Genomic DNA, 16,912 nt, shown 5'->3' on the forward strand with positions numbered 1-16,912 from the left:
TCACATTATCACAATACCACACTATCACACTATCACATTATCACACTATCACACTACTACATTATCACACTATCATATTATCACACTATCACATTATCACACTATCACATTATCACACTATCATATTATCACAATACCACACTATCACACTATCACACTACTACATTATCACACTATCACATTATCACATTACTACATTATCACACTACTACATTATCACACTATCACATTATCACATTACTACATTATCACACTATCACATTATCACACTATCACATTATCACATTACCACACTATCACATTATCACACTATCACACGATCACATTATCATACTATCACATTACCACACGATCACACTATCACACTACTACATTATCACACTATCACATTATCACACTATCACAATACCACACAATCACATGATCACATTACCATATTATCACACTATCACACTGTCACAGTGATGTCATCAGCAGTGATGTCATCAGCAGCAGTGATGTCATCAGCAGCATTGCTGGGTGGTGACTATGTTTCTCAGCACCACCCAGACGTTTGCTTGCCCCTGCATGAGGCCCCGCCCCTAGCCTGGTGTATGTAGTGATAGACAGCACAGTCAGCCCATGATTGATTGACAATGACAAACAATGGACCAATCATATGTTTCGATGGCCGCTGCCAACAGTTAGCCAATGATGAGAGGCTGGTCGACTAATAGGAGAGAATTTAGAAAAAGAAGAAAGTTGCAGCGCCCCACATCAGCCATCTGATTGGTCAAAATAACCAGTAAAATAAAGGTAGCGCACCACCCACCCACTCCAGTCCACCGCTGGCAGTGAACGATGATAAACCAACCTTATTCAGGGTGTTGAGGGCGTCCTGAGCCGCCAGCAGAGCAGGCTCCGCCTTGGCCAGGTCTTCTTCACAGTCTCTCTGTTTCCCACTGACCACCACAGCTATGGCTGCCACTTTCTGTTCCTCCTCATCAGCCACCGCCTTCTCCTTGGACACCTTTTCAGTTTCCACTCCCACCACCTGAGGAGGGGAGGGATAGTAGGTGTGAACGCCTGGAAACATCAACCTTCTCAACAAAATAATAAAGAGTTTCAGAAGGAAAAAGACATAATAATAATAATAATACAGTCTGTCAGGTCATCACAGAGGTGGGCGGGGCTTCTCTGGCAGCAGACCCCACTAGATCCCCTCACCTAACCTAAAAAATGCCAACATAGCTCCAAATGTGTCATGTGAATGACATTTAATGACAGCCTTCATGACACCTTATTAATGCTAATGACATATGACAGCGTAATGTATAAAACTGTTATAAAAGTGTTATTAATCATTATAATAAGGTTTGATTAATCATTGCATTCCTGAAACTTATTGAATTATTTTTATTATTCAATGAAATGCATGAGAGAAGAATCAGGTACAGCCTAAATTAATCACTATCTAAATGTTCTGACAGTACAGTAAATATTTATTTATCTCTATCTAAATGTTCTGACATTATAGTAAATATTTATTTATCTCTATCTAAATGTTCTGACATTAAAGTAAATATTTATTCATCATTATCTAAATGTTCTGACATTACAGTAAATATTTATTTATCTCTATCTAAATGTTCTGACATTACAGTAAATATCTATTTATCTCTATCTAAATGTTCTGACATTACAGTAAATATTTATGTATCTCTATCTAAATGTTCTGACATTACAGTAAATATCTATTTATCTCTATCTAAATGTTCTGACATTACAGTAAATATTTATGTATCTCTATCTAAATGTTCTGACATTACAGTAAATATTTATTTATCTCTATATCTAAATGTTCTGACATTATAGTAAATATTTATTTATCTCTATCTAAATGTTCTGACATTACAGTAAATATTTATCTATCTCTATATCTAAATGTTCTGACATTATAGTAAATATTTATTTATCTCTATCTAAATGTTCTGACATTACAGTAAATATTTATCTATCTCTATATCTAAATGTTCTGACATTATAGTAAATATTTATTTATCTCTATCTAAATGTTCTGACATTATAGTAAATATTTATTTATCTCTATCTAAATGCTCTGACATTACAGTAAATATTTATTTATCTCTATCTAAATGTTCTGACATTACAGTAAATATTTATTTATCTCTATATCTAAATGTTCTGACATTATAGTAAATATTTATTTATCTCTATCTAAATGTTTTGACATTACAGTAAATATTTATTTATCTCTATATCTAAATGTTCTGACATTACAGTAAATATTTATTTATCTCTATATCTAAATGTTCTGACATTACAGTAAATATTTATTTATCATTATCTAAATGTTCTGACATTATAGTAAATATTTATTTATCATTATCTAAATGTTCTGACCTGGATCAGTTTGTCAGCGTCCTCGTTCTTCTGTTTAAGCTCCACTTCCTGAGCCGCTAGCTTTGCTTTGAGGTCGTCGACCTGTTGAAAGAAATGACATATCAGTGCAGGGAGTCAGTGGGCGGGGCTAAAATAATCTTCTGCCATGATAAAATCCCATTTTGTTTAGAAAGTGTTTTTTTTAACCACCACCTTTAAAAGATTTAAATACATTTCAGTGCATTTTAAAAACCTTGTGTCCACGATGTTTAACCCTACGTTACACCAACCACTGTTAAACGTGTAGCACAACTTTGGTTATTGAATAATAGGTTGCAATATGTGAGCACTGAAAATATTAAACCTAATCTTAAATAATAAGCTGTGGAGTTCCACAAGGTTCAGTGTTGGGACCTAAGTTATTTATACTTTATATGAATGACATTTTTACAGTCAGTGAGACATTAAAATATGCAATGTTTGCAGATGATACTAGTTTATTTTGTTCTGAGATAACCGAACATTTTTCTGAGAATAGTAGAAATAGAAGTTAAACAACTAGTTTGTTTTAAATACGTTCTCACTATAAATAAAAGTAAAACGAGTGTTTGGTGGTGAAAGGATGAGGTCAAACTTAATTTAAATAGTAATAATAGATGAACTTTGTTGAAAGCATTACATAGAACAGTGTTTCTACAATGGGGTACGTGCACCTCTCGGGGTACGCGACGGCACTACAGGGGGTACTAGAAAGAGAGAGAGAGGAAAATGAAGAAATAAAAGCATTACAAATATGGGGTTTTATAATGTTTATTTTTAGTTAAAAATGATAATCACATAAAACGACAACAAAAACACAAAATAAGAGAAAAATATACTGAATAATAAAAAAGAATAGACAAACAACAACAAAATACACAAAATGACACTAAAAACACACACACACTAAGACAGAAATATACTTACTATTACCAGCAACACACAATATGACAACAAAGACAAACTAAATGAGAAAAACACACAAGATCACAACAAATTACACAAAAACAACAGAGAAACGTACAAAATGACAAAAAAAAAAACAAAAAACACCAAAAACACACACAGAGAATAATTTAAATAATACCAACAACACACAAAAGTGACAACAAAGACATATACTAAAACACACAAAATGAAAAATACAAAGGTCAGTGTTGGTCCTACATCAGGAGGGAGTGACTGTATATGATGAAAACTATAGAAATAATAAAAATGAATCTATTCATGAGGCACTAAACACTGTTTTATTCACTTATTTACAACATGAGATTCTTTAAAATGTGTGTTATCGCTCATTTATTCCATCTTTATGATTAAGTTTTCATCATATTCTGAGTACAACGTTGTAGTTAGAGCATCAAATTTGGTCCCCTCGGGAAAGCAAAAATGATAGAAAAAACATGAAACATTTTGTAAATGATCAACTCATTCAACTGTAGATACTGTATCTCACAATCCTCCAAATACAAAAAATGCTATTAAAATTCATAATATTTGCAGAGCTCAGTGTATCACATGACGGCAGTCATTTTCAACCTCAAATTGTTGAAAAGACTCATAACTTTTCAAAAATCGGGCAAAATTTCCTGAAATTATTCCAAAAAATCTAAGCAAAGATAGATAGATAGATAGATAGATAGATAGATGGATACTTTATTCATCTCCAAGAGAAATTCACAGTTCCAGCAGCTTACAGGTATGGGAACACAGGGGCATGCAGGGAAAGTACAATGTAGAAATTTAAAAATTTAAAAATTTAAAACAGTGCAAAGAAAGTACTAAGGTAAAATATAATGGTATAAAAACGAAATACAGTATAGTGTCTGCCAGTCCAGTTCAAGTGCAGTTGTGCAGATGACAGTGTGCAAGATACAGTTGCGTAATGGTCAGTTTGTACATACTTAGAGTCCAACTTGCAAAGTTCCTGCAGGGACTGATAAAATCACACATTTATCATTTATGTGTCATTAACATGTGGAAGTGCTAAACAGGGCACGTTCAGGTTGAATTTGCTGTTATTTCCACCTAAAATCTGGCTCCTCCCCCCAATGCCATGAACCAGCAGCAGCATCCGATGCATCCGACTCCCACGGATCAACTGATCTGACAGTGACTAAAAAAAGCATCAGTGAAACGCTGTTATTTCAGTTTCAGAACATCTGTGTCCTCCCATCTTCCAAACTCTGCACTTCCTGCCTGTCACGGACCAATCAGAGGAGGGCTCATGTTTGTCATGTTTACAAGCAAATGACTAGTTTTACCAAGCTTCAATAGAGCAGTCTATGAGTGACATTACAGGGCTGAATTCATCTTATATTCCTACATATGAGTGTTCAACCGCAGCATCATTGAAACACCACTGCATTGAGCTATAGCAGTAGTCGAGACAAGGGGTGAGAGTACTGACTTCCATCCATACACAACAACGACAATAAGGAAGTAATGTGGGAAGGAATGAACACATAGAATAAAGTGGAAACCTATCAGCTCCATCCAGTGGGTATGGGGGGGTAACAGGACGCACAGCTAACCCACAGTCACTGGACAAGGCTGCACATGGGGGGCGCCCACAACGCTGAACCGGAAGAGGGGGGCTACCACGGGGCAGGTCTAGAGAGGGAACCCACCTAACAACGACAATAAGGAATGATGAAGAGGAAACACCTATTGATCACCATTATTATTGATTATTATGTTCTATTAATGAAGGTAAAATCTGAAACAGCAGCAGCGACTGTGGCTGTGCATTAATCTGCAGAAATAAGACGTGACATTTCATTCCAGGAAATATATAGAGCTTCAATATGCTGTCACCTCTGATCATAGACGCTTTGAACTAGAGCTGACATTGACTCATCATAGTTCATAACATAGTTTTAATGGAAGCTGATCAAAAACAATACATAGGATATGATGATATATTTGAAATGTGTATTTTTAAAACAAATAAATAAATGGTTCCTCTGTTGATACGTTTCCTAAACGTAAGATGATTATTATTATTATAGGAATGACTGATTTATTACTAGAATAAAGAGACCAGTCGTCTGCTATTAAAGACACTAATTAACAAGACATTTTAGATTTGTGTTCTGACAAATCAACCTCTTAAGATTTGATGAAAAGCGGCTCATTAGTAGATGGCCCCCACTATGTTTGAGTTTTAAGTGTTACCACAGATATCCCAATGTTTTACTTTAACTTGTTCCATCTGGACCAAATGTGATCATTCATTCAGTCCAAGAAGAGAGGAGAGTGTGGCAGCAGATGGTGCTTGCCCCCACAGAGCCTGATCTCAGCCCCACACATAAAAACCAACAATGTTTGGAACAACCAGACAGTTGTACCATTACACACTGTGCACCAATCACAGTTTAGAAAACTATCTCATCATAAATCAAACTTTTATGGTAGAAATAGAAATAAAAGAACAATTTGAATCTGCAATGATTCAAATGAAATAAATAATAAATAAATGGACATAAAATTGAGTGTCATTTTTTTTTCGTACCTTGTCTGCACATGATGTCAAAGGTCAACACGACAAGAAGTGTAATCATTATGAGACAGCAATGTATGTTTTTTTTTTTTTTAAAGGATTTTTTTTGGCTCTAGTGGCCTTTATATGACAGTTGCTTGACAGGAATAGGATCAGAGAGAGCAGGGAATGACACGCAGCAAAGGGTCCCAGGCCGGGAATCGAACCTGGACCGGCTGCAGGTGAGGAACTACAGCCTCCGTACATGGGGCGGGCACTCAACCCACTGAGCTACACACCGCTCCAGCAATGTATGTTTTGTTATAGCAATTAAATAATTGAATTAATTTTATTGTATAATTAGCCTCCCTAAGGACGGGTAAGAAACACTTTATTATAGGGAGAATATAAAAAGGGAGAGCAGTGTTACACCTGGGCGAGGGGGGGGGGGAACAGGGAGGAGAGACTCAAAGTAGTTATTGTAAAGGATGGAGAAGAGTTGATTATTTTAAAGTGAGATATGAAGTTGTAGTTGTGCATATTGTACATATTGTGTTATTTTATCGATGCCGCCCACGCGCTGAGCCTTAGTTATTGCTAATTATTTGAAAAAAGGAAACTCAAATGTAATTGTTGAATGCTTGCATCTCTCTTGTGTATTATTGGAAAAGGTTGAATGTTATTTATGTTGAGCATTAAAGCATTTTTGCTTCTGCCTGTTTCAGTCTTGTTATGTATTTATAAATTGTGGTATTGGTTTGAATAGTTTAATATTAAATAAACTGAAACTATAAATATGTAAGTGACATTATTATAACACTAATCTAAGAGCGTTTATATTGATGAAAGAAAGGAGACTTTGTGGCTGACTAGTTTTTATCATTTGTGCCATCAGTGGATCACTGTGTAAACCCAGTGACTTTCATTGAAAGCTAAACTTCTCTATTGTCCACAGCAGGAAACGGGAACAAATGGGCTTCACAACAGAGAACAAACCTTTCAAGATAACATTTTGTACCCTGCAGGATTGTGCTACGCCACAGAGCATGTGCATGTGACCTTTTATCCAACAGCAGAGCCTGGCCTGTCTGAGCAGATAAAGTCGTGAGAAAAGAACCAATGTGTGAATGTGGAGAAAAGAAAAGCTTTGGGATCAGGAGCAACTACCAGCTGACACAACATTAAATGAATCCATCAGGATAAATTAAAGGTGTTACACACTTGTCATAACACGTCTCCAACAGAGCTCAACATTACCGTACTATTGGTTCTATGACGCAGCACTAGGGAAATAAAACACGCTATGATTTACAGACTTACAGAGAAGTCGTGACAATTCAAGTTAAAACTATTTTACAGAAAGTTGGACGAGCCCTGAGCACAGCTGGAAATAAGATGAACTAAAGTAACTACTGGGATCAAAACGTACTTAAACACAAGTAAAAGTACTGCTTTAAAATGTACTTAAGGTATAAAGTATCTCATTTTAAATGTGCTCATAGTAGAAGCTACTTTTTGAACAGGGTTAGGGTTTTTTCTTGTCATCTAAAACGTAAAAATAGATTTATTTATATTAAACTCACTGGTTTTATTCAAAAATGAATCTTTAATCCATTCAAACGACATGTATCAGAGACGCCTGAAGATAATCAGAACTATTGATATAGTGGAAGGTCTGTCTCTTTATATTCTAAATCATTTAAAATACTGTATATTATTGAACAATTACATTCAAACAGGTGGTGAAATTAATGCGTCAGACATTTTTTAATCAATAATAATAATAATAAATAGGCAAAACCTGGCAAAAATGACAACCTGTAACTGGATTTATTGACAAGTTTTTTTCTTTTTACTAATGAAATTGAAAGTAATAATACAGGAAAAATAGAAGACTGACGTTGACCTTAAATATGACCTTGAGCGAAGGTCAAGATCACACATTGAAAGGAAATGTTGTTCAATGGTACCAGTGGCCAAATTATAAAGAACAATTATATACAGTATATATATTTTTTGTGACTTTGACCCCAAACAATCTTTTTACTGGTAGGTCGTACAGCGTTGGTCCAATAAAATTAAATACTACACTTGAGATGAACTTTTCATAAATGTAAGAATCCAATTTGTAGATTTGTAGAGATTGTAAATATTCGTAGAGATATGGAAAATGTTGGTTTTTGACACTTGACACAACCTTGACCTTGACATTTTCCAAAAAAGGTCAACTCCACATCCTGGACATTGTCCCTATGAGACGACATACGTGTCATTAGTGCTGCATTAATAGTCTATAGGAGGAGTTGCAGAAGAAAAACAATAATAATAATATTTAGAATAATAATAATACATTTACTTTAAAAACACCTTCCAGGCCACACAAGGACACTTTATATTAAAAACAGTGCAATATATTATAAAACAGAATACTACAAAAAGCAAATAAAATAAAAAAGAGCAATGTTGAAGAAATGAATGAATGAGATGAACATTATCAGTTGTTTCTGATGATCACACCAGAGAAGCACTAGCATGATTAGTAAGTTACAGGCTATTAGTTAGTAACAAGCCGCTGAATTTATAAAATAAAAGTACAAGTACATAAAAAACTTACTCATTTACAGTAACTGGAGTAAAGATACAGTAATTCATTACTTTCCACCTCTTTTCCACCAGGACAGTAACTACAGTGATACATACATTCATGTTAGCTTCTCTAAAAAAAACCAGAAAAATCACACTAACACAAGATAACGTCCCTACATTTATCACGATATCTCAATGGAGAAAAAAGTCGCTAAGAGCGTTCACAAAGACACTGTTAAGAGAGGCTGAGTTTCAGTTTGGGTTTAATAATGGAGCGGAAAGAGGATTCTACAAACTGCAGCTTTAAATATTCAGTTAAATTGTAGCTCATTGTGGGTAGTTTTGTGCGGCTCCCAAAGTAAAGACACAAAAATGACTCCCAAAATATTACAAATAAAAGACAAAAAACCCCAAAAGGACAACAAAAATATACTAAAAAATAACAGATTTACAACATTAATAGCAACTAAAAAACTCAACAGGCTGAGAAAACATCAGTTTAAATGACCCAAAAAGCACACGAAGACAACAAATTACAGGAAATGAGAGAAGAATATACAGAATAACTCAAAACACACAAAAACATCACAAATATACAAAACGAGAAGAAAAACACACAATGTTGATCATGTGACCCTCAGATCAGACACTTTTGTGGCCCCCGCTATGACAACAGTTCCTGGACCGTCCAGGGTTGCACGACTTCATCAGCAAACAACGTCCATGTATTTCTCTGTCTGTGAGCATTGATGAGGGTCGACCAAATCCAATGAGTTTCTGCACATCTGCAAACCTCTGGAGGGTCCTACTCCTTCAGTCTGGTGGGACTCCAGAGACACGAGGAGATGTGAATTCAAACACGTTCTCGCCAAGACCTCGATTTCTAACACAGACATATTTATCAAAGAAATATAGTTTCAATCAGAGTTTCTACGGTTGTAGCTGTGTGTGCAGTTATCATCTGCCCTTAGGCCAGACATAAGCAACTGGTGGCTCGGTAGCCACATGTGGCCCTCGGTCTAAATGTGTGCGGCCCCCAAAACAAATCCCTAAAAATTGTATTTAAAGATGTTGGAAGGAATACAACGTTAAACATAATACACAAAATAACTCAAAACACACAAATTGACAGCAAACGGCCGTACGACTGTACAATAAAACAGTCTAGGGCCTTTACTGTCTAAAAATATATAAATATATTGTCTTTATCTGATGTGAGCTGCCATGACAGTACATTTCCCCACTGTGGGATCAATAATGCTATCTATCTATCTATCTATCTATCTATCTATCAAAATCCACAAAGTAAACAAAAATACAGAAAAAATTCACAAAATGATAATAAAACATCAAATTACAACAAAGACAAATGCAACTACCACCTAAACAAACAAAATGACTATGAAAACACACAAAACAATAACACAAACAAAAGACACAAACTGTTCACAAAATTACAGGAAAATACAGAAAAACAACAAAAATACAGAAAGTGACCCCAAAAAATATCAGAAAAACACATAATGGCTACAAACTGAAGAAACAACAGAAAAACAAAGACAAAAAGGATCCCAATATTTCAAAATGTGTTTGAAAGTGTTTCCAATAATGTTTTTTTTTGGGGGCGGAGCCTGGTAACTCATCCTGTGAGACTTTTCTGTAGGAAGATGTATTTAAGTCTAATAATCACTAATCATTAATAAGTCTAATAATCAATAATCATTATTAAGTCTAATAATCACTAATCATTATTAAGTCTAATAATCACTAATCATTAATAAGTCTAATAATCACTAATCATTAATAAGTCTAATAATCACTAATCATTATTAAGTCTAATAATCAATAATCATTAATAAGTCTAATAATCAATAATCATTATTAAGTCTAATAATCAATAATCATTATTAAGTCTAATAATCACTAATCATTATTAAGTCTAATAATCAATAATCATTATTAAGTCTAATAATCACTAATCATTATTAAGTCTAATAATCAATAATTATTATTAAGTCTAATAATCAATAATCATTATTAAGTCTAATAATCAATAATCATTATTAAGTCTGATAATCCTCCTCATGAAAGCATACAAAATTTTTATTGATATTTAAGTGTTTTTTTTCCATCATCAGTTTTTATTGAACTATTTAGATTTTGTGCATTTGTAACAGTAATAGAAACACAGCTAGATTTATAAATACTGACATGTTGATAATGTGGCCCTCAGATCACATACAATCACATGTTTGTGGCCCCTGCTGAGATTAGGCTCTTAGTGTGAGTGGATAGAAGTCTGATCCTCTGTCACACGCACACACACACACACACACACACACACACACACACACACACACAGGTGAGAACTGCAGCCACACAAAACTACCAAGGAATAAAAACATGGAACTAATGTGGCCTCTGGGGAGCAAATGACTCACACACATTATGCAGCATCCTTTACAGTCTCCTAATACACACACACACACACACACACACACACACACACACACACACACACACACACACACACACACACACACACACACACACACACACACACACACACACACACACACACACACACACACACACACACACACACAGCGTTAACTAACAGAACTTCTAATGGAGCCCTCATTAATGGAGGCTCACTGGATGAGGTGCATGTGCTCTCTAATTAGGAGCTTTCTCAATTACCATCCAACCCTTATACATGTACATTTAAGTGTGTGTGTGTGTGTGTGTGTGTGTGTGTGTGTGTGTGTGTGTGTGTGTGTGTGGCTATAATTAGGGCTGCTCCATGCACACAGTACATACTGCATTATTCATTCACTGCTCCTCTGTGGAGAAGGTAAACATTAGAACAAACACATCCAGGTGAAGATTTACTGTATATAAAGTAGTGAATGTTAAATGTTAAAAAGCAACAGGTCACATGACAGAGAAAGGACAATCATTATGTAGATCTACGTCAGTAAGGCTAACTGAAGACATGTAACGTGTGATTTACTTCTCCTTCCACTACAGCTAAAAGCAGTCCTAGTAAAACATGCCTATATTCTACTAATTCATAATATTTTCAGAGAGGTAAATATAAAGCAATGATAATAACTGTGAAAAATGAAACATATTTTATGTGAAATTACAATTCTAAAATGAGCAAAACATCAGAAATAAATGAATAAAAAGGCCTAAATTCAAGGTTAATGTTGGACGAGATACAAATAATGTTTAACATGAGCTATGGGGCAATAAAGTTTGGGAAACACTGTTCTAGTATATACATTTATACAATATATATTTCTACAACATGGGCTCACATAAGATATTGGTTCTATTTCATCCTGTCTGACCACCAGAGGCGGTACTTTGGCACTAGATATCTACGTCTCACGTATGCACTGGTCGAGCACCTATACCAACAAAGTCATCTGTGACCCCCGAGTAACCCCCCAGAGTCTATAAGTTCCGGTGTCACTGATGGATCTTTTCCTTGCTTCTGCTCGGGGACGCATGGTCGCCTGGACGTTAGTCCATGAAGATCATGGAGAGGAAAACCTGGAACGAGCCGTGGTGTCGGCAGCCCCAAGAACTTTACAGGTTGGAGCTGCAAGGTTGTGTTCGCCCTCCAAGGGGATGGAGCGGACACCATAATTCGGTATCGTATAACCGGCTTGTTTTTCTGCGTTGCGCTGGGTTAGCCACAGTTAGTAGCAGTGTCTCCACTCAAGCTAACGAGGCGACTGCTGCCCCGGTCAGTGCTTTTACTGCTTTGGCTGTTGCTTTATGTTGTTTGTCCGTTAGCAGCAGTGTCTCCACTCGAGCTATATATATATATATATATATATGTTGGTACACATACATTGAGCAGTCGGCAGCCATTTTGCCGTGCCTGGGGAGCAGTTTGGGGTTAAGGGACTTGCTCAACATCCCACAGTGATAGCCCAGGTGAGTTTTGAACCGGCAACCCTCCGATTACAAGCCCAGCGTCCCATTTATGTTGTTTTGTTTGCAGTTAGCAGCAGTGTCTCCACTCGAGCAGAAGAGGCAGCTGCAGCCCCAGTCAGTGCTTTCACGGCTTCTGCTGTGGCTTATGTTTATTGTCCTACACAGAGTTTAGCCCTCAGCAAGCAGCAGTACTCTCACTCGAGCTAACGAGGCAAATGCAGCCCCGGTCAGTGTTATTCACAGCTTCGGCTGTCGCTTTTTGTATCGCAGCCTCGGCTGTTGTTTTTCTCTCAGTAGCAGTTCCTTAGCAGCAGTGCTTTCGCTCAAGCTAACGAGGCACTTAGAGCCCATCTAGTTGTTCATAGCTCAGGCTGTTGTCTTCCGTCCAGCCAGTGTGGTTGGCATGTCGTTAGTGGCAGTGTTCATGCTCAAACTAACGACGTGCCCCGTGGCTTTACTGGGGGTTTCCTCACAGCATAGGCTGCTTAGAACCTGGTTAGCCCATTGATCAGCAGCGGTGCTCACGCTCGAGCTGTCGGTGCGCTGTGCAGTATCTTTCGGTGAAGGCAGTGTCCTCGCTCTCGCTCCCGGTGCGCTACTGTCGCCCCGCTGGAATTGGAGGACGATCATGATCATTGCCCACCCTGATGATCTGAAGACAGGCTTATCCGAAGATTCGAGCATGAACTGTGGCTACATGCCATAGTTAGTACGCATGGCCAGGCTGAAAGAGGTGTAGCAGGCCTCGGAAGGGGCAGACACCCCCCTGGACAACCCTCTTCTCGCCTGCCAGGTCCCAGTGGTCAAACGACCAGCCGAAGGGGCCGAGGTGGCCCCAAGGGCCAAGAAATTTAGGGGTAATAAGCTGGCAGCCAAGGTCGACTGATTGTCGGCCAAGCTGGGTCACATGATTGACCTTCACCGGCACCTCCAGGTATGGGGACCTTGGCTGATGAAGGACGCTGTGTTTATTGCCGCATCAGCGACGCAGTTCGCAGATCTTGAGGTGAACTCCCCGTCGCTCTCCCGTTCCTCAGGGCAGACCCTGTTGCAGGGGGCTGAGGACACCCCTATGGGGTCTATAATCCGTGGATCCCTAGCTCAACTGCAGCTCGATGCCCCACAAATAAACCCTGCTCCCGTTAGCGCTTTTTTCAGGCGACAACAGGCAGCAAGCATCTTTTCAGTCCCTCCGTCGGAGGACTATGTCAAGGTGCTTCACGCCTGGTGGAGAGACACCAAGGCGTTCTCCCCACTCCAACTCGGATTCCAGGGCCCCAGCAGCTATGCAGGACATCACCAAGTATGGTTTGGGCCAAATACTAGCTACAGAGCCGGTTATCGCCTCGCTAATAGTGTCTCCAGATAAGTCCTTAAGGCCCGACGCTAAGTGTCCTTGACCACAGTGCAGGATAATGAAGACTTGCTGTCAAAGGCAAACAATGCAGCGGCCCGCATGGTGCGTGTCGGTAACTCCCTCTACCACCTTAGGCTGGCCCTCTCTGGTTCATCAGACAGTGAAACAGGGGGAGCTGTTTGGGTCAGCGACCTTCAATGCCCTGGAGCACTCCGCCCAGGCAGGGGAGACCCGGCAGCAGCTACCGGGCCGTAGCAGTTGTCCACACTCCTGGCCAAGGGTGCCTTCAAGACACCTGCCGTAACCCAGGGGATTCTAATTAAAGTATTTTCTGGTTCCAAAGAAGGATGGCAGCCTTCGGCCAGTATTGGACCTGAGGATACTCAACAGGTTCCGAAAAGTCTCGCCATTTTCTATACTCACTGCAGGAGAGGTCCTGCGTGCAATCACCAAAGGGGAGTGATTCACGCTGGTGGACCTTCAGGATGTGTATTTCCATGCACCCATTGCACCACACCACAGGCGATTTGCCTTCTTCAAAAACCACTATCAGTTCAGGGTACTGCCCTTTGGACTGTCCCTCTCTCCTCGGGTGTTCACTCATTGTGTAGCTGCTGCCCTCGCTCCTCTGCAAGCAGACTGGCTGAAGGTTTTACCTTACATCAACGATTGGCTTGTGTGTGCGCCCTCTCGCACTCCGGCAGCCAAGGACACAGCCTGGCTTTTGGCCCATGTGGCCCGCCTGGGGCTAAGGGTGAACATGAAGAAGAGCTGTCTAAATCCCTCCCAGCAGGAAACATATCTGGGTATCAACCTGAATTCGGTCACCATAACAGCAAGCTTGACAGCCGAATGGGTGGACAACATCCTCTCCTCTCGGTCCCATTACAAGACAGGCAGGAAACTGCCTTACTTTCAGTTCCTGCACCTAGCAGGCAAACTTACAGCGGTATCACGGGTCATCCCCCTGGGCCTGTTGGTTCTTCAGTCTTTCCAAATATGGATCAACAGCCTCCACCTGGATGCCAGGACGGAGACCTCTGGCCCCCTCTGGTAAGATGCCCTAGTGCACGATTGGCCACGGGGGTTGCTCTACGCTTTTCCCCCTCAGCCGTTGATCCTGCCAATACTACACAGGGTCTCCGAGCAGGCCCACCACCTATTGCTGGTAAACCCCGGCCTCAGTGGCCGGGGATGACCGGCCACTGAGGAGCCGGCTGATAGCAAGCTCTGTTGCCGTCAGCTGTGGCGCCTCCCAAATAGGAGAGATCTCCTCTTTCAGCTGGGGGGTCAGATCTGGCACCATTGCAGGGGCTGACCCACTGCTGAATGACAGTAACAATGCTGTCAGAGCCACCATCCTGAACGCGTTGGCACCATCCACCCAAACGCAATATGAGAACAGGTTCAAGAGGTTCTAAATCTGGTGTGCAGACCCAGTCCACTGTCCGGGACTGCTATCCTGAATTTTCTCCAGTCCCTCCTGGATAGTGGGCGCTGTCCACACTCAAGGTCTTTGTTGCTGCATTTTCCGGCAGACATGCCCTGGTGGGCACGGTGGGCTCCAACCGGTTGGTGACTCGCTTCCTAAAAGGGGCCTTAAGGCTCCGGCCTCTAAGGATTCAAAGAGCCCCAGCATGGGATCTGCCCCTGATACTTGAGGCACTGGGTTGACATCCCTTTGAACCCTTGGCACGAGTGGAGCTCAAGTGGGTGTCAGTCAAAACTGCATTTCTCTTAGCCATTGTCTCTGCTAAGCGGGTTGGTGAACTACATGCCCTTTCAATGGAAGACACATGCTTGAAGTGGCACCCTGAGGGTTGTAGGGTCACGTTGTGGCCGCACTACCCCTGGGCAGGTCCTGTCAAAACAGAGGCTATCCCACTGGGTGGTGGATGCCATTACACATTTCTACACAGCTAGTGCTCTCCCTCCACCATCCAGGGTGAGATGTCACTCAATGAGGAGTGTATCTACCTCATGGGCTTCCCTTAAGGAAGTACCCATTGAAGCAGTTTGTGCTGCAGTCTTGTGGATCTCACCCAGCATCTTTACCAGATTCTACAGGGTCAACGTGATAACGCCGCCTCCTCTAAGAGTGGTCTTGGCCATCGATCCCTCAGCATACAGTGTGTGAGGTAGGTGTCTGGATTCCTCATGACACTGTAGACAATGTTCATCCAGTGCTAAAGCACCACCTCCTGAGGTCAGTGGGGATGAAATAGAACCTTAGTTAGTACCAGAAAATACCACGACTGAGAAGGAGGTGCAGACACACACGCAGAGATCATCACTGTCATAAATGTGGACAGAAGGGTGGTGTGTAGCTCAGTGGGTTGAGCGCCCGTCCCATGTACGGAGGCTGCAGTTCCTCAGCTGCAGCCGGTCCCAGGTTCGATTCCCGGCTTGGGACCCTTTGCTGCGTGTCATTCCCTGCTCTCTCTGATCCCTTTCCTGTCGAGCAACTGTCATGTAAAGGCCACTAGAGCCCAAAAAATAAATAAATAAATAAATAAATAAATAAATGTGGACAGAAAACACAAAAAAGATGAAATATCTGACTTTTTTTCATGGACTGATCAGAGCAAAGTTACAGGACCCAACGGAGCACCCACATTAAATTATAAAAATATTTAGTTTTCTACATTATTAAATGTTTGTGCAGCAGACAGAGAAGTTCATCTGCCTCCACTTTAACTTCCTCAAATGTCAGTGTTTGTCTGCACTGACGTCTCCACATTAAACGAGCAAAGCGCTCATTTAAATAGGGGCGGTCTGCACCAGTTCTGCTCAGGCACTAATGATTGTTGCAATCTTAGTGAATTCTGCCCAGCAGGTGAGGAAACTGTGTCACTAAAGGATTTAGGGAAGCAATTGGATTATCACCCTTAATTTCGGATCTTAGTGAATCTGGCCCCCACAGTGCTAAATTGTTATTAAAATGTATTTTTAATGTTGTATGTTGTCACGTTAATTAAGACAAGGGGTCAGAGGTTCGAATCCAACTTGGATCGTCGTAAAAACTTTCACTTTGCACCAGTCAGAGACATGACACCTCATTTCAACATCAGCAAATTTGGTTGGGGTGTGAGAACGAATCGTAGCGGGTACAGAAC

The 16,912-nt window shown here is 40.0% G+C and overlaps 1 protein-coding gene across 1 annotated transcript in view; it reads right to left on the minus strand.

Moving 5' to 3' along the window:
* Nucleotides 1–16,912, minus strand: part of dnah9 (dynein, axonemal, heavy chain 9) — a 294,000-nt gene that overhangs the window by 112,907 nt on the left and 164,181 nt on the right. The window contains 2 exon segments of the mRNA XM_028475526.1: nt 854–1,033; nt 2,404–2,484. Coding sequence (XP_028331327.1) covers nt 854–1,033; nt 2,404–2,484 — 261 coding nt within the window.

Source organism: Gouania willdenowi, chromosome 19 (genome assembly GCF_900634775.1).
Source record: "Gouania willdenowi chromosome 19, fGouWil2.1, whole genome shotgun sequence".
In the NCBI taxonomy this organism is placed as follows: Eukaryota; Metazoa; Chordata; class Actinopteri; order Blenniiformes; family Gobiesocidae; genus Gouania; species Gouania willdenowi.